Source organism: Plecotus auritus (genome assembly GCF_963455305.1).
Source record: "Plecotus auritus genome assembly, chromosome: 7".
Classification (NCBI taxonomy): domain Eukaryota; kingdom Metazoa; phylum Chordata; class Mammalia; order Chiroptera; family Vespertilionidae; genus Plecotus; species Plecotus auritus.
The window spans coordinates 10,883,946-10,902,487 of record NC_137774.1 but is presented as its reverse complement, the minus strand read 5'-3'; the positions used below and the strand labels follow the sequence as shown (position 1 = coordinate 10,902,487).

The window sequence follows — 18,542 nt, the reverse complement described above, 5'->3', positions numbered from 1 at the left end:
CATAACAATTTGTATTTTCTTATTAGCAGTGAATTTTTTTAAACTTTGTCTTTTTTTTTTTTTTCACTTTAAGAATCTTGGTTTTATCTGACTGAAAAATATTGCTTAATTCCTAATGCAGGAAGAGCTCTTGTTAATAATGACCAATCCTTTCCAACTAGAGGTTAAGGGGAAAGCCATTGTAAATTGAAACAAGTTTAAGAAATCAATGTTGTTCCTGGAATTCTATTCCATCCCTTAGGATAAACTCTAGCAACATCATTGAAGGACTAGGCTGAGCCAGTTCACACAGTGTTACAGGGAAATTAAAGATCACAGGTTCTGTTACTAGGATCATGGCTTCTGGTCATAAACCTTGTCTTGAACTGCTTCTCAGCCTTTTGGCCAAGATCAAGTGTATATATCTTGTCCAGTAATCTCAGCCTGCCACTGAGTATTCATTACTTGGGCATTTGGCACCTACCTCAAGATGGGCATATGGCAGTTCCAGCTACAACCCAGTACCTTGCAGCATTCAGCACTTCAAAGGCTTGGTATTAAGGCAGAGGTGTGTGTGTGTGTCAGATTCCAGTTACCTCGGCTGGGTCTTTCCGATGCCTCAAAACCTAGGGTCTGGCTTCCTGCTTCTCTAGTTCTGTGGCCATGTTATTTTACACTGAAGCATTTGGCATGCCTTTTGAGAAAAGCCAAAAGGATTCTGAATCCTTTCTCTGAGAGGATTCAGCCGGTAAACCTTGTGAACAGGTACCTAACACCTGCTTGGAAGGGTCATTAATACAGTATTTAAGGCTGTTCTGTTTTTTCTAAGTTACTTATTGTCAACCCACCTTCCCAGGTAAGCTCTGCCTTAGTCACACAATGGCCAGCCCTCCTGAGGCCTATTTACTGTTTAAATTCAAGATAGGGAAAAATTGCACTTGAGAATGAATCATCCATTTTATTTTATTTTGTCATGTGCTCACAACCTCTCCTCTCCCTTCCCTGGCAGATCACAGATAAATTAAAAATAAAATCTACAAGGAAAATAATTTATAAAAGCACTTCCCAGGCTCATGCCTTCTATCCCTACTGCTCAATTAATGTGTTGCCCCTCCCCCAAAGTGGGGAGAACCAGTATTTCCCCTATTCAACTCCTGCTAGTCCAGACTGTACTCCAGAGCCAGATTTGGGGGCGGGGAGGGCAGCAGTAGCACATAGTTAAAAATAAAGACACTGGTCCTGGAACCATATGGCCACCTTGGCACTCCCCCTCTCTGCTTCCCCCAGGCAGTCCCCCAGGAGCCCTTGCTGAGCTCAGGGTGCTGAGAAGTTGCCTATGGCCAAGAGCCTGGGGTAGGGGGAAGATGCTGTAAACCTCCATTCATGCACTTCTAATCCTCCTAGGAAGAAACTCAAAGAAGAAAGCAGACAGAGACCTCAGGACGGAGGAGAAAAATCCCAAATGTTCACACAGTTACACGGAGTCTTTATGGCAAAGAGAACATTTAGCAGCTTTGAATATTGGGGTATCTCCTTTTTACTCAACACAAGCATTCTAGACCCTATAAGTGAAACAGGGCTCAAGCCCTAAAATCAAAGCGCAAGAAACTCTAAGAGGACTAGTATTTTGTTGTTGCTGGGTTTCATTGTTTTGGCTTTTCCAGTGACAAGCCCAGTTGTTGGTGGGAGGTCTGAGGGGTCAACTCCCCAGTGTTGTGCTGAATACTACCTGGCTTCTCCACATCATCCCCCTGCCTCAGAGCAGCCCCCAGAAGGCTGTAGGCCCATCGCTGGGGGCACTGCCAGCACCCAGGTGCAGAAGAGCTCTGGGCAGCTGGTGAGGGGCAGGGAAGAGAACAGCATTTGCATGCAAGCTCTGATGAAGTCATGGGAACCTCAGCTCAGGGGTGACTGGGCACCAAGGGAGGTGTGGCGGGACAGTGAGTGGCATGCTTGGTGTTGGGGCTGCTGCAACATGGGGCCTTGTGACCCTTTCCTATTCACTACCCTTTAATCCTAACCCTCCAAACTAGTGTTGGGTCCCGGTAGCTCCCGTGTTGAAATATTCAAGGAGTTACCTAAGAGCTCCCCTTCATGGATATCAGTGTGGGAGCAGAATGAGTTCACAAAGCCCCTTTCAGAACTCACCTTGTCTGTGTCCACCCCTCCCCTGGAGTGAAGTGGGGTTTACTCACACCAATGACCTAGTCCCACCTAAAACCTGTTGCCTGGGATCCTGGCCAGATTCAATCTTAACCTGCAGTTTTTTCTTCCAGCTTTGATTTTTTCTTTTTGGTTTTTCTTTCCTTCCTTTCTTCCTGGAATGAGACTTTCTACTACTTTTCTCTCCTCTCACAAGTCCCTTCCTTCCACTTTGTCAGCCTCCATCAATGGCATCACCACCCCACCCCTTCCCTCAAAGGAAAGGGGGATGGGTGAAGACCCTGTCCACCCAAACAGTCTGGCAACTTCAACATTCCCCAGTGGGGGAAGCTGAGCCAGACAGCGCCTGTGCTCGCCTCTTCCTGTTCACTGACCCACAGTCATCCCATCTGAGAAGATCTATTGGATAACAAGGCATTCAAGTCCCCCACTGTAGGTCCAGGTCCAGGCCCAGCCCTCCTCCAGTTTCAATCTTGGTGAGTGTCAACCCCCCTTCCTCCCCAGGCTCACTTTCTCCGATCCTTTGGCTTCCTCTCCTGCCGCCGGGCCTGCTGGTCGGCCAGGGTGCGGGGAATGAGGAGGACACTACCATCCCCGGCGTACTGGAGAGCATACTGACTGGGCGAGTAGGGTCGCCCATTCTCATCTCGCAGACGCCCAAACACCTCCTGATACAGGCTCTGAACCTTCTGCTTCATTTGCCGCAGGGACCGGAGGAACTCTACCTTCTCCCGCAGCAGTCGGGCTTTATCACGCTGCAGGTCCTCCACATCCCGCTTCAGGTTCAGGATGGTGTCCAGCTTGCGCTTGCGGCAGTTCTGCGCTGCCATCTTGTTCTTGCCCCGGCGCCGGATATCCCGGATGAGGCTTAGCTGGGCTTCGCTGAGCTGGTATTTGGACAGCAGCTCGTTGAATTCCTCCACAGGCAGGTTGATGATTTTGTCATTGGTGAAGGGGATCTTCATTGCTCGGGCTCGATGCTCATCCCGGCTCATCTGCTTGTCAGAGTCAAGGGCACTGGGTGCCATGTTGTACGTGTGGTTGTGGCCCACATGCTCCAAGTAGGGCAGGCAAGAGAGCTGAGACGGATCCTGGTAGCTCATGCGGCAGAACTTGGAATACTCAGGCTGGTAGCCCACAGCACCCTCCACCTCTTCTAGATCCAGGGTTTCAGAGTCAGAGCTGTAGCCAACAGCACCTTCCTCAGAAAAGGAGGAAGAGGCTGAGGAAGAAGCAGAGGAAGAGGAGGAAGAGGAGGAGGAGCTGCCTTCAGAGCTGCTCAGGGAGGAAGGGCTATGGCTAGAGTCCAAGGAAAGGCCTGAGTCAGAGTCAAATTCCTCTTTAAGCTGGGAGGCCTGCACGGAGTTAAAGCCTTCTTCAATGGCCAGGTCCATGAGGCTGATCTCATCCAGCATGGCTTCATCTAACAGACCCCCCAGTGGGTCAGGCAGCTCAGGGCCTGCCGTGTCATTGGCTGTGCCATTGAGCTGGGGTGGAAAGAAGAGGCCTGACAGGTTGGTGGAGCCAAAGGTGGAGTTGAGGCTGGTGGAATTGCTGGGGACCAGTGGGAGCAGTGTGGAGCTGCTGGCCACAGGCAGGTTCTCCACCTCAGGGCTGAAAAGGGAGAAGTCCTGGCTGCAGCCCCCCAGGGATGCCTGATGCAGGCTGACATTCTGATTGATGGGAGTGTTGGGGGCAAGGCTGTAGTTGGTGCTCAGTGGGTCTCCAGGAGGGTTATTGTACAGGATCTCATTTGTTGATGTGTTCACTTCCATGGCCTGAAAGGGAAGAAGAGTGTCACCTTTTACTCAGTAGACTCCCTCCCAGGTGAAGCTGAGGGCTTATATGAGTAGACACCCAACATAGGCACAACTGCATGGGTATAAAAACAAGAAACTGGAAATCAGAGCCCACGGCATCAGCTCCTGGCCCTAGTTGGTCCACCAGGCCTGGCAAAGATGGGTTCTTCCCTATGGACTCCACTCCAATGCAGGACTGACCATCTCATGTTGGGCCAGACTCCCCTATCTTGAAGAGAGAGTAAGCAAACACCTAACACTGACTACATCTTCATTGTAAAATCAACATTAAAAAAAAAAAGACCAAGCCTTGGAATGAGAAAACTTAGCTGTACCACTTTCATGTGACCATGGATATATCATGTAACCTATCTGAACTTCCATGTCCTCACCTTTAAAATAATAAAGGGCTGCCCTAGCTGGTTTGGTTCCGTGAAAAGAGCATCAGCCTGCGGACTGAAGGGTCTCGGGTTCGATTCCAGTCAAGGGCACATGCCTGATTACAGGCTCCATCCCCAGTAGAGGGCATGCAGGAGGCAGCCGATCAATGACTATCTCTCATCACTGATGTTTCTATCTCTCTCCCCCTCTCCGAAATCAATAAAAATATATTTTAAGAATAAAATAATAAAGGGCTGACTAGATGATTGTGAGGGCCAAGTGAGATAACGGTAACTTATCTGCTTGAAGGAAAGAAAGAAGGCATACCTAGGAAGCAGGCCCACTCTAAAAGGCTCAAGCCCTGGGGTTTTAACCCAAACCCCACTCCTGACTTTACCCCCTATCTCCCCAAGGAGATGCCTAGAGAGTTATCTCTCAGTGTCCTCACTTTCCTATGGATCAGACAGATATGTTACTCTTTCTCTTCCCAGAGGGTTGGAAAAGCAAGTAAGTGCTAAGACACCCTGCACAGAGTCCCATGAGTTTGTGCTCTGATAGTCCTACCTGCATTTCCATGATGGACATGAGATCTTGCCACTGCTGTTCCAAATCAAATGGTGATTCTGTCCCCGTCAGGAGAGGAGACAAGAGGTTGTTCTGAAGACCTGGGGGCTCACTCTCACTAGGCACTGCTTCTGTTAAGCTGGAAATGTCTGCTGGAAACTAGGGCAAAACAGAGAGACTTTAACAAAGAAAAAAGGGAAGACCAGCCTTCTGCTTTCCTCCCAGAGACTACCACCTGAGGTTCTGTTTCTTCCTCTGATTTCACCCCCAGCAGCCAGGACAAGGCCAGCACCAAGAGTTGGCCTTTCAGGCAGCCCCATAGGAACATTGTGTGCAGGCTACCCTGCTGACTTGGTGGGCTCTCTCCCTGAAGTCCTGCTCACCTCGGCATTCTCCCCAAAGGGGCAGGTGGCCTCCAGCAGCCTAAGGCACAATTCCAAGGACAGGGCTGTCTGGTTCTCCCCACCAGGCACCTGTGGCAACAGCAACTGTAAGTCTGACTGATCTGGGCTTTGGCTGCCTGCAGGCTTTCTCAAGGGGACATTGAAGCAAGACCTGTGTGGTTGTAGGCCTACATTCTCCCTCCGTTTCCGGGCTAATGACTGACCCTAAGTCCCAAACTCCAGGAGAGAACAGGGAAGGTAAAAGAGTCCTGATGCAAGTAGGAATCTGCTAGGTGCTTTGCCTCCTGTGCTGTTTGTTACCAAAGCCTAGCCCCTCTACTATTCTGTTCATCCACTCCTCTTTTCTCAGTCCACTCACTGTGAGACCCCAACCCAAAATATACACTCGAGTCCATCCCACCAGACACAACTGCCTTCTCTAAAGAGAAGTCTCCTGGAGTGAGCAGAGGTGGGAGTACCTGGGCAGGGAAGCTCTCCCCAGTTTCTCCATCCACTAGCAGGTTTCGTGCCAGAACTTCTTCTCCCTCTCCTGGCCAGGTGTCCTCCTGCTCCACTCCATCTTGCAGTTCCTTATCCACATCTTGTTCTTTCTGGCGATGGCTATAGTCAAAAATCTCACGCCCAGCCCCCAGGTCAATATCCTGTCGCCAAAGTATGTCAATCAGATCTATGTCCTGAAAGACAGATCACCATGACTTTAGCTCTCGGATCTAGGGGCCCCTTCCTCCCTCTCAGAGGTCCTTCCTAGCATCGCTCCAGTTATTCCCTCCCGGGCTGCAGCTGCCAGCCTCTATCCCCTGCCACTCTGCATCAGCAAGGCTTCATTCATCCATCTCCAGACACCAGCCTCCAGAAAAACCAAAACCTAGCGAAAACCAATAGCATACCATCACCATACCAGTCTGGGGGCTTAGTATCTGCACCAGAAACACACCCCAGTTGAAAGGCAGGGCACCTCATTGCTATGTAAGGAAAGTGGAAGTTAAGAGGCATTTCTCATTTGGGGAATGGGAATCCCTTAAAATACTGTTTGTAGGAAGCTGGCCACAGCAAGCAAGGGCAAATTGTCATGTAGAATTGCTTCGATGGTGGCCAGGCTTGCATCAGCCTATGGTACCATTTCATTTGCATAAAGGGGTGGGGTGGGCTGGGCTGGAGAGGAAAATCCCTGCATTTGCAACCACCTGATGAAACCAATGACAGGCTGTCTCCAGCCATTCCCCCTTCCCTGGCTGAGGCAGGAGTAAGGCTGAACACCCACAACTCTTAAAACCCAGGCTCACCTCAAGATCCATCCCTGCCAGAATCCTCACTCTCCAGCTGATCCCAACAAGCTGCAGCTCCCAGGAGAGCTTCAAGCAGTCAGCTGATCCTCACTGGGCACCCCACCCCTACCAAGGCCAGCCCCATGGTGCCCCCTCTCACACCAGAGCTCTCACACCCTTACCACACCCCAGGACTCACTCCCCATCAGTCAACCCACTCAAGGACATAGCCTCCATCACCACTTGGCCACAGCTGCTGCCTCAGGTACCAAAACACCCCTCCTGCTCTACCCTGGTGGCTCCTGCACCAACTGCGACCCCCACTGCCACCAGCATAGAACCTCAGTAAATAGCTATTGGAGCTTTTCTATACATGACACCTATAGCTAAAGAGACCCTACTGTTGCCTTCCATTCAGGTTAAGCCGGCACTTTTCAGAAAGCAATATTCTTAGATGAGACCCACCTCCCTAGCCCTTATCAGGTATCCTTTCCCACTATAACCCTCCTTGATCCTAAGACCTCCCACCAGGTGTACCTCTCCTTTTGGTCTCCCCACATACACCAACCTGAACAGAAGCCCTGGACCCAGGAGCAGAGTGGGGCTGGGCCACCCGCTGACCAGCCAGCAAAGAGTTAAAGGGCCTGCTCCCTTTGGCAGGGCCCCCACCACTGTGAGAGCTGCGGTCCAGGCGGGTCATGTTCTGCGAGATGAGCCCCAGGGCAGCCGGTTCCGGGAAGCCGGACAGGGGGCTGCAAGGAGCTCTTGGCTTGCAGGGAGCACACCAGGCTGGAAGGGTGGCCCCGTGCTAGCTCCGAGGGGCCTGAGGAGGTGCCCCGCCCGTACAGCTGCCTGGGCGGCCCAGCCCAGCCCTCTTCCTCCATCCTTGAGCAGCCCCCTCCCACCTCACAACCCCAGTTCCACTCAGGCGCCCAGCAGCCCCCACCCTGAGCTCACCGCAGAGGCTGCAGTGAGATGGGACTCCCACCCCATGCTCCGTGCTCAAGCTGCAGAGGAGAGCAAGCTTCCTCCTAGGCCTATCCTCCCACTCCTCCCTCTCTTCCCATCCCCACGCCCCCCAAACTTGTTACCTAGGCTGCAGCAAGGAGCCAATCCCCTCCCCCTCCCACCCGCAGGTCACTGCTGAGGCTGCAGAGAGCCAATCCCCTCCCCCAGGTCAGCAGCTGGGCTGCGGAAAGAGCCAATCCCCTCCCACTGTCGTTACCTAGGCTGCGACGAGAGCCAATCTCCTCCCCCAAGTCTCCGCTGGAGATGCGGAAAGAGCCAATCCCCTCCCACCGCCTGTTACCTAGCTGCAGCCCAGAGCCAATCTCTGCACCAGGGCAGCTGGAGAAGCTGCCGCAAGGAACCAGCCCATCCCTGGGCCGCCTCCTCTCCTCAAGGAGACGCACCCAGGGGCGGGCAGCCCCACCCAGCCCAGAAAGCCAGTGCGGGTGGGGCAGTGAGAGTCCTGGGGGGAAGGGGTGCCACTCCTTCCAGTCGCATCCAGCTTACCCAGCCCACTCAGGACTGGGCAGACACTCCTGAAGCTTCTGCGGGAATTTAAGTTGTTCCCTGGAAATGGAAGTTTTCCCGTTCCTCAGGAGGACTGTGGCCAGTTGTCCTCGAGCCCAAGGATGACAAGCCAGGCTGGGCAGGAACCCAGTGTATCCAGATCCAAAGTGAGCCAGGGGCTTTGTCACTCTACAACAGGCCAGATGAGAGGAAGGGAAAATGCCATTTGCACATGTGCAGCCATGTCACAGTGCCAGCCAGGCCTACCAAGAGGTGGGAGCCATGAGCCTGAAGGCCAACACTGAAGGAGACAAGTGTTCTGCACCGCCCACAATGTTGGGGCCACAAACATGTCCCCCACTCCCTTTACCCTAGCTTTGCTCAAGAGTATTCTCTGCCTGACCCTGGCCCACATCTCTAAAGAGGGAAAGAAACCCCTGACAGAATTGGCATCACAGTTCTGACTCCGACCCTCAGTGCTGCTCCCCTTGAGCTGAAAGTCAGGTCAGGGACAGTATGCTCTCCTTGGTCACAGGCTGCTCCTTGCCTGGGAAGAGCTGTACACAGGCCACCCTCGCCCTAGGCAGAGTGCCAACCTCAAGGGGAATCCTATCCCTGACAAGGGCCTGGGCTATGGCTGTCCATCGAACAGGCCTGGCAGCAGGGGAGCACTGCCACCCAGGGATAATACCAGCTCCAGCAATGCCTGTCACATGCTCTAGACCTGGGTATTTTTATCCCTGAGTTGCTGAGGAAATGTTGTTCTAGACACATAATAATCCTCCCTTCCCCCATACCTAGCCTGGGCCCCTAATGCTGACCCACCACCAACCCCCAAAGGGAGTAGCGAAGGCCTGGTGTCACCGAAAACGTAACCTTCAAGAAGGCCAAGAAATGGAGGAAAGCAGGGTCTAAGTCCCACCCTGTTCCACTCCAACCCAGCCACATTACATCCCAAACATCCCATCCCAAGAGAGCTCCCAGCAGGAACAGGAACGGAGCTCCCCCTGCAGGGTTCCAAAGAGCAAGCCCAGTTACACCCATTCCCTTGGGGAGCTACACTGGGGCAGGAGAGGAAGACTAGGCCGGGAGGCATACTTCTTCAGACCACTGTGCCAAGACTGGAGTCCATTTGAAGTGAATGGGCAGAGAAAGAAGAAGAGAGGTTCAAGTTCCCAATGGCGCTGTAAGAATCTAAGAAAAAATGCAATGCAGTGAAGGCCGAGGGCACAGAGGGGGGTAAGCTAGAAGGGGTCAATGGGGCAAATAAGGGGACATATATAATACTTGAAACAATAAAGTTTTTTTAAATGCACTGAAAGCCCTAGCCTGTGTGGTTCAGTGGACAGAATGTCGGCCCTCGGACTGAAGTATCCCGGGTTTGATTCCGGTCCAGGGCACATACCCTGGTTGCAGGCTCGACCACGGCCCTGGTCAGGGCACATGAAGGAGGTAACCAATCGATGTGTCTCTCTCACATGGATGTTTCTTTCTCTCTGTCTCTTGCCCTCCCTTCCACTCTCCCCACAAATCAATGGAAAAATATCCTCGGGTGAAGATGAACAAAAAATGCACTGAAAGGTAAGGAATGTTCATGTCTCGCATGCTCAGATAATTCTAGTCTCTTTCAAAGTAGATCCAGTATGAGCCAGCTGAACAGTAAAGCAACCTGGCACTACTGACATTTGGGGCCAGATCAGTCTGTCATTTGGGGGACTGTCCTGTGCTTTTTAGGAAGTTTAGCAGCATCCCTGAACTCTCCCCACTAGATGTCAATAGCACCTCAAGTAAGTGTCTCTAGACATTGCCACATGTTCCCTGGGGAGCAAAATCACCCCCAATTTAGGACCTCTGGCCCAGAGGAAGCCACATGCTTTGAGTCACTAACATTCAGAGAACTGAGCTCAAGAACAGGCTCAAGCGCAGGACAGAAGAAAAAACCTGGTCTGACTAGTGGGCAGAAAGAGGCAAGTTCAGCAGGTGTAACACTTTTTACATCCCCTCTCCCCACCCACCACCGCGAACACTCAGGTCTGGAAAACCCAGCCTAGTGCAATCCAGTCTTCTTTTCCTCAGGGGCCTTTTTTCCAAACTCCTTGGGGTTGAGTGGCAAGCCAGGGCAAAACATAGAGCTCAAAGCCATCTTATCATCATGTTGGTGGGACAGGGGCAGTTGTAGCCATTCACATTATTAAAGTCAATTACATCACTTTCTGCCCAGAACAGTATGTCAGCCACATGTCAGGAGCTAAAGATCTGAGAGCTCAAAGCTAGCGGACTCAGGCAGCAGAATGCATTTCCTCTTCTAGCTCCCAGCCTCACCTTCCTATCCCTACAGCGGGCCTTTAGCAAAGATGGGAGCCTTGGTCCTCACTGGACCGAGAATAACTATCTAAATCTACCCCTTGGCTCAGGCCCAGGGCAGTGGACTTATCAGGACCTTAAAACAACAACAGGACTGACCACAAGGGAGAACTTCAGGATATGTATGTGTGTTTTGATGTGGGGGGAGGTACAAGGCAAGAGTCCACAAAATATTTGTGTCTTAGCAACAGATATACACGGCATCAAAGCCCATCACAACATGACTCCCTCCCCCACCCCGGGCCTCCAGGAGTCATGTTGAAATCCAAGCAGTAAACACACTGGCATGTTCTAGGAACCTCCCACTGCCCTGACAGTACATTTAGAGGTGGGTCAATGGTTCAACACAGGAAATGCTCCCAGGCCCCAATCCTAGTCAGACAATTCAGCTCATTCTTATCCAAGAACAATGCCTGAGACCTCCCCCACCCCCAGCCCAACCTCTGGTTCTTTATAGGCGTTAGTACTATAGACCACAGTCCTCCAGGACCAGCCCATCCCCACCCCCAACCCAACCCTTCCCACCCACCCCTCCATGTGGCCACTAACCTCTTTGGTTAAGTCTCCACTGACTGGAGGGGCTACAGCCCCCAAATCCTCCAAATCTTCACTGAATCCCTGCTCCGTTTCGCTTTCTCGCACCCCGTTGTCTGGGCCTGTCACATCTTGGAGGCCACTGGAACTCTCGAGGGCAAGGCCTGAGCTGGGCTGGCTGCCAGAGACAGACCCCTCCGGATCCCGGTGGACCAGCCAGGCATTTACCTCAGTGGTGGGCACCTGGAACCTGTCCAGGGCCCTCACCTGACTGAGGAGCCGCCGGGCAGTGAAGTAATTGTCCAGGTCTATGCTCTTGGGGTGGATACCATAGCCATCCAAGGTATTCCTCAGGTTGTGGAACTGGGTCTGAGTATAGGCAGAACTGGGCCCCAGGATGATCTCCCGGAGTGGGGGGAGCTGTGAGGTCAGGTAAGTATCCACGTCCACCCGCACCCCAATCAAACTCAGCAGAATGGTGAACTGGAGGAGTCCTTCCGTTAAGTATTTCTTCAGAGAAAGCATTGCTGAAGGACCAGAACGTTTATGTTTTTTGGTTTTTAAATCTTCCGAAAGACAAATCAAGGCCACTGCTCTGCTGCTCCAGCCAGCAAGTTACCCCCCACTCAATGCCAAACCCCCACCCCACCCTGGCAGAACACAGGGGCTGAGCTCCCTGATGGCCAAGGCCACACTCCAGACCACATTCACTTTTCCCTTCTCGACACCTCACCTCTGAAAGTACAACAGTTCCTAACCCAGTCCAGGCCCTCAGGGTCCACGTGACTTACTGTCTCCACAGTCCACATACAGTCACTTCCTCACTCACATCAGTTGTCCTCTCTGTAGATTCCACTGCAGGCTATTCTCAGGAACAGCTGATGGGTATTGTTGTTGTTTTTTGTGGGGGTTTTTTTTTTTCTTCCTAAGGTTTATTTTCTTTGGCTGGAGCTACAGGCCTTTAGTCTTGGGTCAGAGTGTCCCGCCTCCTCCACACTTACCAGGAGGGTTTCCAGAGAAACCTGAAATGGGAATCACAGAGCAACAGGGTAAGATTCCATCATTTTCACACCACGATCAAGGCAGAAGGTAGGAAACACATTAAAAGGCCACTTTTACAAGAGGAAAAGTAAGTCAGTTATGATACTCCCTGAACAAAAACCTTTTATAGACACGACTATGAAAGGAAGTATTGCTCACAAAGGATCAAAGGATCCCTGTTTCTGTAGATGAAACTTGCAATGCCCCAAAACATGGCTTGTTATGAATAAGCAGACAATGCCCAGAGCATCCAACATACTTCACATGTTGTCTGATTTACCAACCCTCCCCTCCACCCCACACACACACCACCCAACTTCTATTTTTAGCAGAAGTCCATTTCCTATCTTAAAGGAAAGTTGGGTGCCCATCTCTGGAGAAAACTGCCTACAATCCTTGTCCCTCCCCACTTCTAAAGGGAAGGGAGAGATTATTAATGGATGAGAGTGTAAAAGGACATGAGGAACACGGTCAGGCCACCACTTCACAGAAAAGGATAATGCCTTTTATTTTCTCAACTTTGAAATGATTTCCCTTTCCTATCACTCTCACATTTAAAAAAAGGGGGGGGGGAGGTGAGCTGAGCCAGGATTATTGGGTCCATAATTTGCATAGGCAGGTTTTATTTTCATTCACATGACCTTCTGAGCCAAAACAGAAGGATATGGCAAAGTTCTCAACCCAGATAGCCAAGGGGGGAGGGAGTAAATCTGCCTTTCAGTCTTTGGTCTCTACTTTTGAGCTATTAACCTTTTAAACCAAGACATAACTCTCTTCACTCTATGAGCCACCTACCAACTTAATCCTAAGGGAGAAAAGGGATCTACACCTACACCTACACACACACACACACACACACACACACACCCCTTGCTTGGTTAAGAGTAAACACAATTGCAACCCAGAGTTTCAGCTTACACTGCCCTCCTGTTCTCACGCAATTTATTACTAAAGACCTCTCTAGAGCCAATTAAATTAAAGATCGAGTAAGGCCAGAGGCCTCTGGTGTGAGCCCAGTCCCAACCTGCCCCGGATACCCGAGTCCGGCTGAGACCAAGTCGCCATGCCCGCTCTCGATTCCTCCGTTTCCAGCCTTCTGGGGCAGCAGCGAACAAGTGCTACTTTTCTGGCCTTGACCCACCCTCACGGCCAAACCCCATCGCGCCCTGCGCTATGGCCCCACCCCGCGCCTAAGCCCCGGCCTAACACCACGCCTTCTCGGGCTCTCAGCCCTCCCCAGTCCAACCCACCCGGGAACTGGCTTTCTACACCGACTCGCGGCCCCTCCCTGCCAGGCCCAGGGCTCGACCCCAACACCAACCCGGCTCGGCCGCCCGCTCCCGCCTCCTGCCCCTCAGCTCCACCCCGCCGCCCTTCGGCCCTTAAGTCTCGGCCCCGCGACGCGGCACGCCTCTCGTCAGGGAAAATAAGATGCCGGATACCCGCTGCTGAGCTCGGCGTCCGCCACTGCTGCCACAGCAGGTCCTCAACTCGAATCCCCGCCTTGCCGCAGCTGCCGCTGCCGCCGCCGCCGCCGCCGGCCGGCCTAGAGCTCCCCAGCCTCCGCTTCCCTCCCCGCCTCCTCCTCCCACCTCACTTGCAAGCCCGCCCTCCGCGGCCAACACATTTCTCCAATCAACGAGCCGAGACCGTGGCCATCGCCGGATGTCACGTTGATTGACAGTATAGAAAGCCCAATGGCTGAGTTTCTTCCGCCTCCTTTTCCCGATTTCCCAAGACGGGCATGATTCACGGCCCAATGGACGTGTAAGCCCGCCCCCACGGCGTGGGCCCTCCAATAAGTGGGGCGAAGGCCCCTATCGCCCCCGGCATCCTGGCCCCCTCCGCCACGCGCCGGCCACAGGAGGTAGTACAAGCTGGCTGCGGAGTAAACTGCAGGCTGAGCGCTCCCAGTGCTTTCCTCGGCTGGGGGAGAAGGGCCTAGGACTGGGAGGTAGTATCGCCGCCGAAGCGCGGGATCCCCCCTTTGAGGGTTCCTACGGTGACTTGCAAAAGTCCAGTGAGACCCGAGGCGGGGGGCGGAGGGGGGGGGTTGTGGATGCGGAGTACAAGAGCATGTGTTTCGTGTGGTGGCGACGCTCGTGTCGCCATCTTGGGTGCTGGCAGCGGAAACCGCTTTGCCAGCTTTCGCTTCGTGTGGAGGCACGCCCCTCGCCAGCCTCGGATGGTTGCACCTCTGTCGCAGGCTAGGGCCACATCACGGGAAGAGCCCTGGGACCGGGTGGCCACGACGGTGGAGGGGCGTTGCTGGTGTGAGGGATGTGGGGTAATTAGCGATGTTTGCCAGGATAAAAACTCCCGGAAGCGTGCCCGCCTTCTCTCTGGTCTTCTCCCCGCCCAGCCTCCCACGGAGCTTAGTATTGCCTCGCAGGAACTTTTCTCAGTTTCTAGTGTTCTCCGGTCTCGTCTAGCCAACATCTGTGTGATTTTTCAAACACTTGTTTGTCCCCAGCATCACTTGGGGAACTGGTTAAGCCTGCCAGTGCCGAGGCCACAGTCGAGGTCCTAATTCACTTTACCCTGCGGTGTCCGTGTGATAACCTGCTTGCTTATTAAAGGACCTGGGTGACTTTTTCTTTCAATCCTCACCCAAGGTTATGTTTTCACTGGTTTTTAGAGAAAGGGGGAGGTAGAGAGAGAGAGAGAAACTTCGAGGTGAGAAATATCAATCCGTTTCCTCCGTTACCAGCCCCTACCTGGATCAAACCTGCAACCTATTGCATGTGCCCTGACCCGAATCAATCCAGCAACCTTTTGGTGCACATGACAACGCTCCAATCCACGGAGCCACACCGCCAGGGCACACCTTGGGTAATTTTAATGCAGCTGGTTGTGGTTGGAAGACCACATTTAGGCAATCACTGAGTTGGAGTTTGTAGGGCATTGTTCCCCAGCTGTGGGACAAAACGGTGTCAACTCAAATTCTTAAGTCCGCCCTGACCGGTTTGGCTCAGTGGATAGAGCGTCGGCCTGCAGACTCAAGGGTCCCAGGTTCGATTCCCGTCAAGGGCATGTACCTTGGTTGCGGGCACATCCCCAGTAGGGGGTGTGCAGGAGGCAGCTGATCGATGTTTCTCTCTCATGGATGTTTCTAACTCTCTATCCCTCTCCCTTCCTCTCTGTAAAAAAAATCAATAAAATATATTTAAAAAAAAATTCTTAAGTCCTAGGAAGATCCTAGTAACCTATTGGTCCTTGTACAACTAAGGAGGAAGCCAACGGATAACTTGTTAAATCAGAGCATCGAGTCCATCACGTGTTTGGTGAGTTAGGAGGCTTAATTTGGGGTGCTTCACAGATTATCAAGCACTTTCACCACATAAAAATATACACCAGCATCCATTCATTGAATCCTCAGTTAGTTACCCATTTCAAATACTGATTCGAAGAGCACATGTTTTAGCCCGGCTGGCATGGCTCAGTGGTTGAGCATTGACCTATGAACCAGGGGGTCACCGTTTCATTCCTGGTACAGGGCACATGTCCGGGTTGCACAGTTGCTAGGGCTCGATCCCCATCCCCAGGGGAGCGTGCAGGAGGCAATCAATGATTCTCTCTCGTTGATATTTCTCTCTCTCCTCTGAAATCAATAAAAATATCTTTTTAAAAAACAAAGAGCCCATGTTTTAGTTCTTCCTTTTACTCTGTGTCTCTGGTAAATGCTAGAATATAAACCTCATGAGGACTACAATTTTGTGCATTAACTGTTGAGTCTTCAAAGCCTAGAACAGTGCCTGGTACTTAGTAGACAATAAATACCTACTGAATAATTCAAGGAGCTCAAGCAGGCAGGCGTGTCATTAGAAGTTTCTGTTGAAAGCAGAAATTAATACTTGAAGGAGATGGGTTTTGAAGGATATGGCATATGGCCAAGGGAATCAGAGACCAGCCCTGAATTAATAAAACAATGAAGGTTAATACTAATGGATAAGAAAGGAGGAGGAAGGAGGTGTGATCATTAATTCTAAGAACATACTAAGGAGGGTGAGAAGAAGTATTTTAAAAATAGAACTAAAAGATGTCAAGGCTAGACTAACGTTATAGGGCTTAAATACTATTTTTTTTTTTTATGACTAAGTGTGGTCATTTGACACAGCAAATATAGAACAACTAGAGGCCCGATGCACAAAATTTGTCCAAGGGGCTTGGCCTTCGAAGCTGCAGTGGCTTGCCTCGGCACCAAGGCCCTGTCCCTTGCAGCCCTGGCTTCGCCCAGAAGGTCATCTGGAAGGTCGTCCGGCTGTCTGGTCTAATTAGCATATTATGCTTTTATTATGATAGATTTTAAACACACACAAAAAAAAAAAAAGGCAAAAAACTCTCCCTGGCCATGTGGCTCAGGTGGTTGGAAGCATTGTCCCATACACCAAATAGTTCTGGGTTCGATTCCCAGTTTCGGGTTCAATCCCCCTGGTTGGGCTGCATACAGGAGGCGACCAACAGACATTTTCTCTCACATCGATGTTTCTCTCTCTCCCTGTTCCTTTCTCTAAAATCAATGGACATACCCTTGGGTGAGGATTTTTAAAAACTGGGCAGTCTTTTATGGGGAGTATTGGACAAGTCCGTTTGTATTTCCCAGGTTTCTTTTAAGCTGTATGGCACAGTACCAGGTGCCTAGAACAAGAAATGAAGTCATATGGTAGATACATAACGAACATGAAATCAAATACGTAAGAAATATTCACTGAAATGAAATGGCAGCTGTTGGGGGGAAGCCCACACGGGGGAGATAACGTGTGATACTGTCACATCACTTTGAAAGCCCAAATTCATTTGGTCACTTTTTAATGACTCCGTTTCTTGAGGTGGCACCTTTACCCATCCTCTCCTCTTCTTTCTCTCTTCTCTGGGGTCCTGGGTGTGGAGGGAGTGGCTGACACTGAGAGAGTGGGGGAGGGGAGGCTCTATGTTCATTCTTAAGAGGAGGAGTGGAGAGGTCTTATGTTTTTGCCTACAATCCCATTCATGTTCTTTTGCCTTCCGACTTCAAGTACTGTGTTGAAAGGTGTATAAAGTTACTTGACTACAGGGGAGAGGGAGGGATTAGGAACTCTGTTACTGGGTTAAAGGAACTACGATTGGTAGTTAGAAAAAGTTTACTGCTTAGCAGTTACACAGAGGTGGGAAGAGAAAGGGAAAGAAAGAATTGCTGGCCCGTAGCAAGGACTGAGGAGAATACTAGATAGATACATAGAGACAATGTCAGCCAGCAGCAAGCTATTAGGCCTGTCGGGGTGTGGACACCCAGGATATTTAATACTCCACGGGAGGGAGTAGAGATGGAAAGACTGTCTTCCACGCTTGTCTAGACTAGAGTTCCAGATCAAGTCTGAGCAGGTGCAAACCTTCCCTGGACCCACTGATTAACCTTGTAAAACCCAGGGTGTGTCCTTCTCCCAGGAAGCTACCCTCCTCCCTTCCCCCGACACCCCCACCCCGTTGCCTGGGACAGCTGTTAATAGGACATTTACTCAAGAAGCAAAAGAAAGATGCCATGCTCATGTGTCATCAGTCCTGATATATCCATTAAATCAGACGGAAAAGACCACTGGAAAAAGTGAGCACATGCGCTTTCTCCCCGAGGGAGAGGCTGGGAGCCTTCACTAAAACCAAGCCTTGCCCTGCCACTCCAGGCTGCTCACGAGAGAAGAGGGGCTGCAGGAAGCCAGGGAGAGGCTTAGTCCTGATACACAGGGATTGGGGGCCATAAAGAGAGACAGATAACTATGAAATCCCCTCTCGTCCTGGTCATCTCTGTTGACCCAGCTTCCTCGATAGCAGTGTTCGGCAAACTCATTAGTCAACAGAGCCAAATATCAACGGTACAACGGTTGAAATTTCTTTTGAGAGCCAAATTTTTTAAACTTAAACTAGATAGGTAGGTACATTGTTATTAACTTCATTAGGGTACTCCTAAGCTGGCCTTTGCTAAAAACGTCCTCAATCTGATTGAGGTACGTTCGCTGAGGTCGACCCCTTCCAACTCTCCCATCCACACTCGTCTTGTATACTTGTTTCGTCTATCTCCTTTCGTTCATCCTCTTTATATGTCCACACCATCTCAACATGCCTTTCTCAGTCCTCAACACTACATCTTCTTTCACTCCACAACGTTCCCCAAAATTAACTTAATAAACTTTACTTAAAGTTTTAAGTCTGAGTTAAACTATAGGTACGTTGAATAAAACTTGATATCATACTTAATAACAGTATTATTTATTGATAAAATTAAATTCCTTACAATATCCATAAAATTAAATCATGACAATGACTGACAAACACTAATGTGAACAATGGCCTTGCATCTCCTTGGAAAGTTTGGGTAAGTCAGGTTTGTATGTTGTTGTTTTTAATTTTAGGTACGATTCCAGGTTCTCATCAATAAGACGACTTCTCAACTTACTCTTGATAAGGTTCATGCTTGAAAATGATTGTTCGCATAAATATGTAGACCCGAATAAGGAAAGAACAGCAAACGCTAGTTTTTTCAGTTGATTATATGAGTCAGG

General features: G+C 50.8%; 1 protein-coding gene across 10 annotated transcripts; it reads right to left on the bottom strand.

The window, feature by feature from the left end:
* Nucleotides 1-924: 924 nt before the first annotated feature.
* On the bottom strand, nucleotides 925-13,604 carry NFE2L1 (NFE2 like bZIP transcription factor 1). 10 transcript variants are annotated; one of them, XM_080678821.1, is made up of 6 exons: nucleotides 13,452-13,597; nucleotides 10,984-11,990; nucleotides 5,749-5,964; nucleotides 5,270-5,359; nucleotides 4,887-5,045; nucleotides 925-3,920 (listed from the first exon to the last, which is right to left on the bottom strand). In XM_080678821.1, exons 2-6 carry the CDS (start codon nucleotides 11,491-11,493, stop codon nucleotides 2,649-2,651), a joined length of 2,247 nt encoding a protein of 748 aa, XP_080534947.1. In that variant the 5' UTR covers nucleotides 11,494-11,990; nucleotides 13,452-13,597; the 3' UTR covers nucleotides 925-2,648. The 10 variants fall into 10 exon arrangements, with proteins under 10 accessions (XP_080534947.1, XP_080534950.1, XP_080534949.1 ...); XM_080678824.1 differs by having other exon boundaries at nucleotides 5,749-5,931; nucleotides 13,452-13,586; XM_080678823.1 differs by lacking the exon at nucleotides 13,452-13,597 and adding an exon at nucleotides 13,047-13,201.
* Between the last annotated feature and the right edge of the window lie 4,938 nt (nucleotides 13,605-18,542).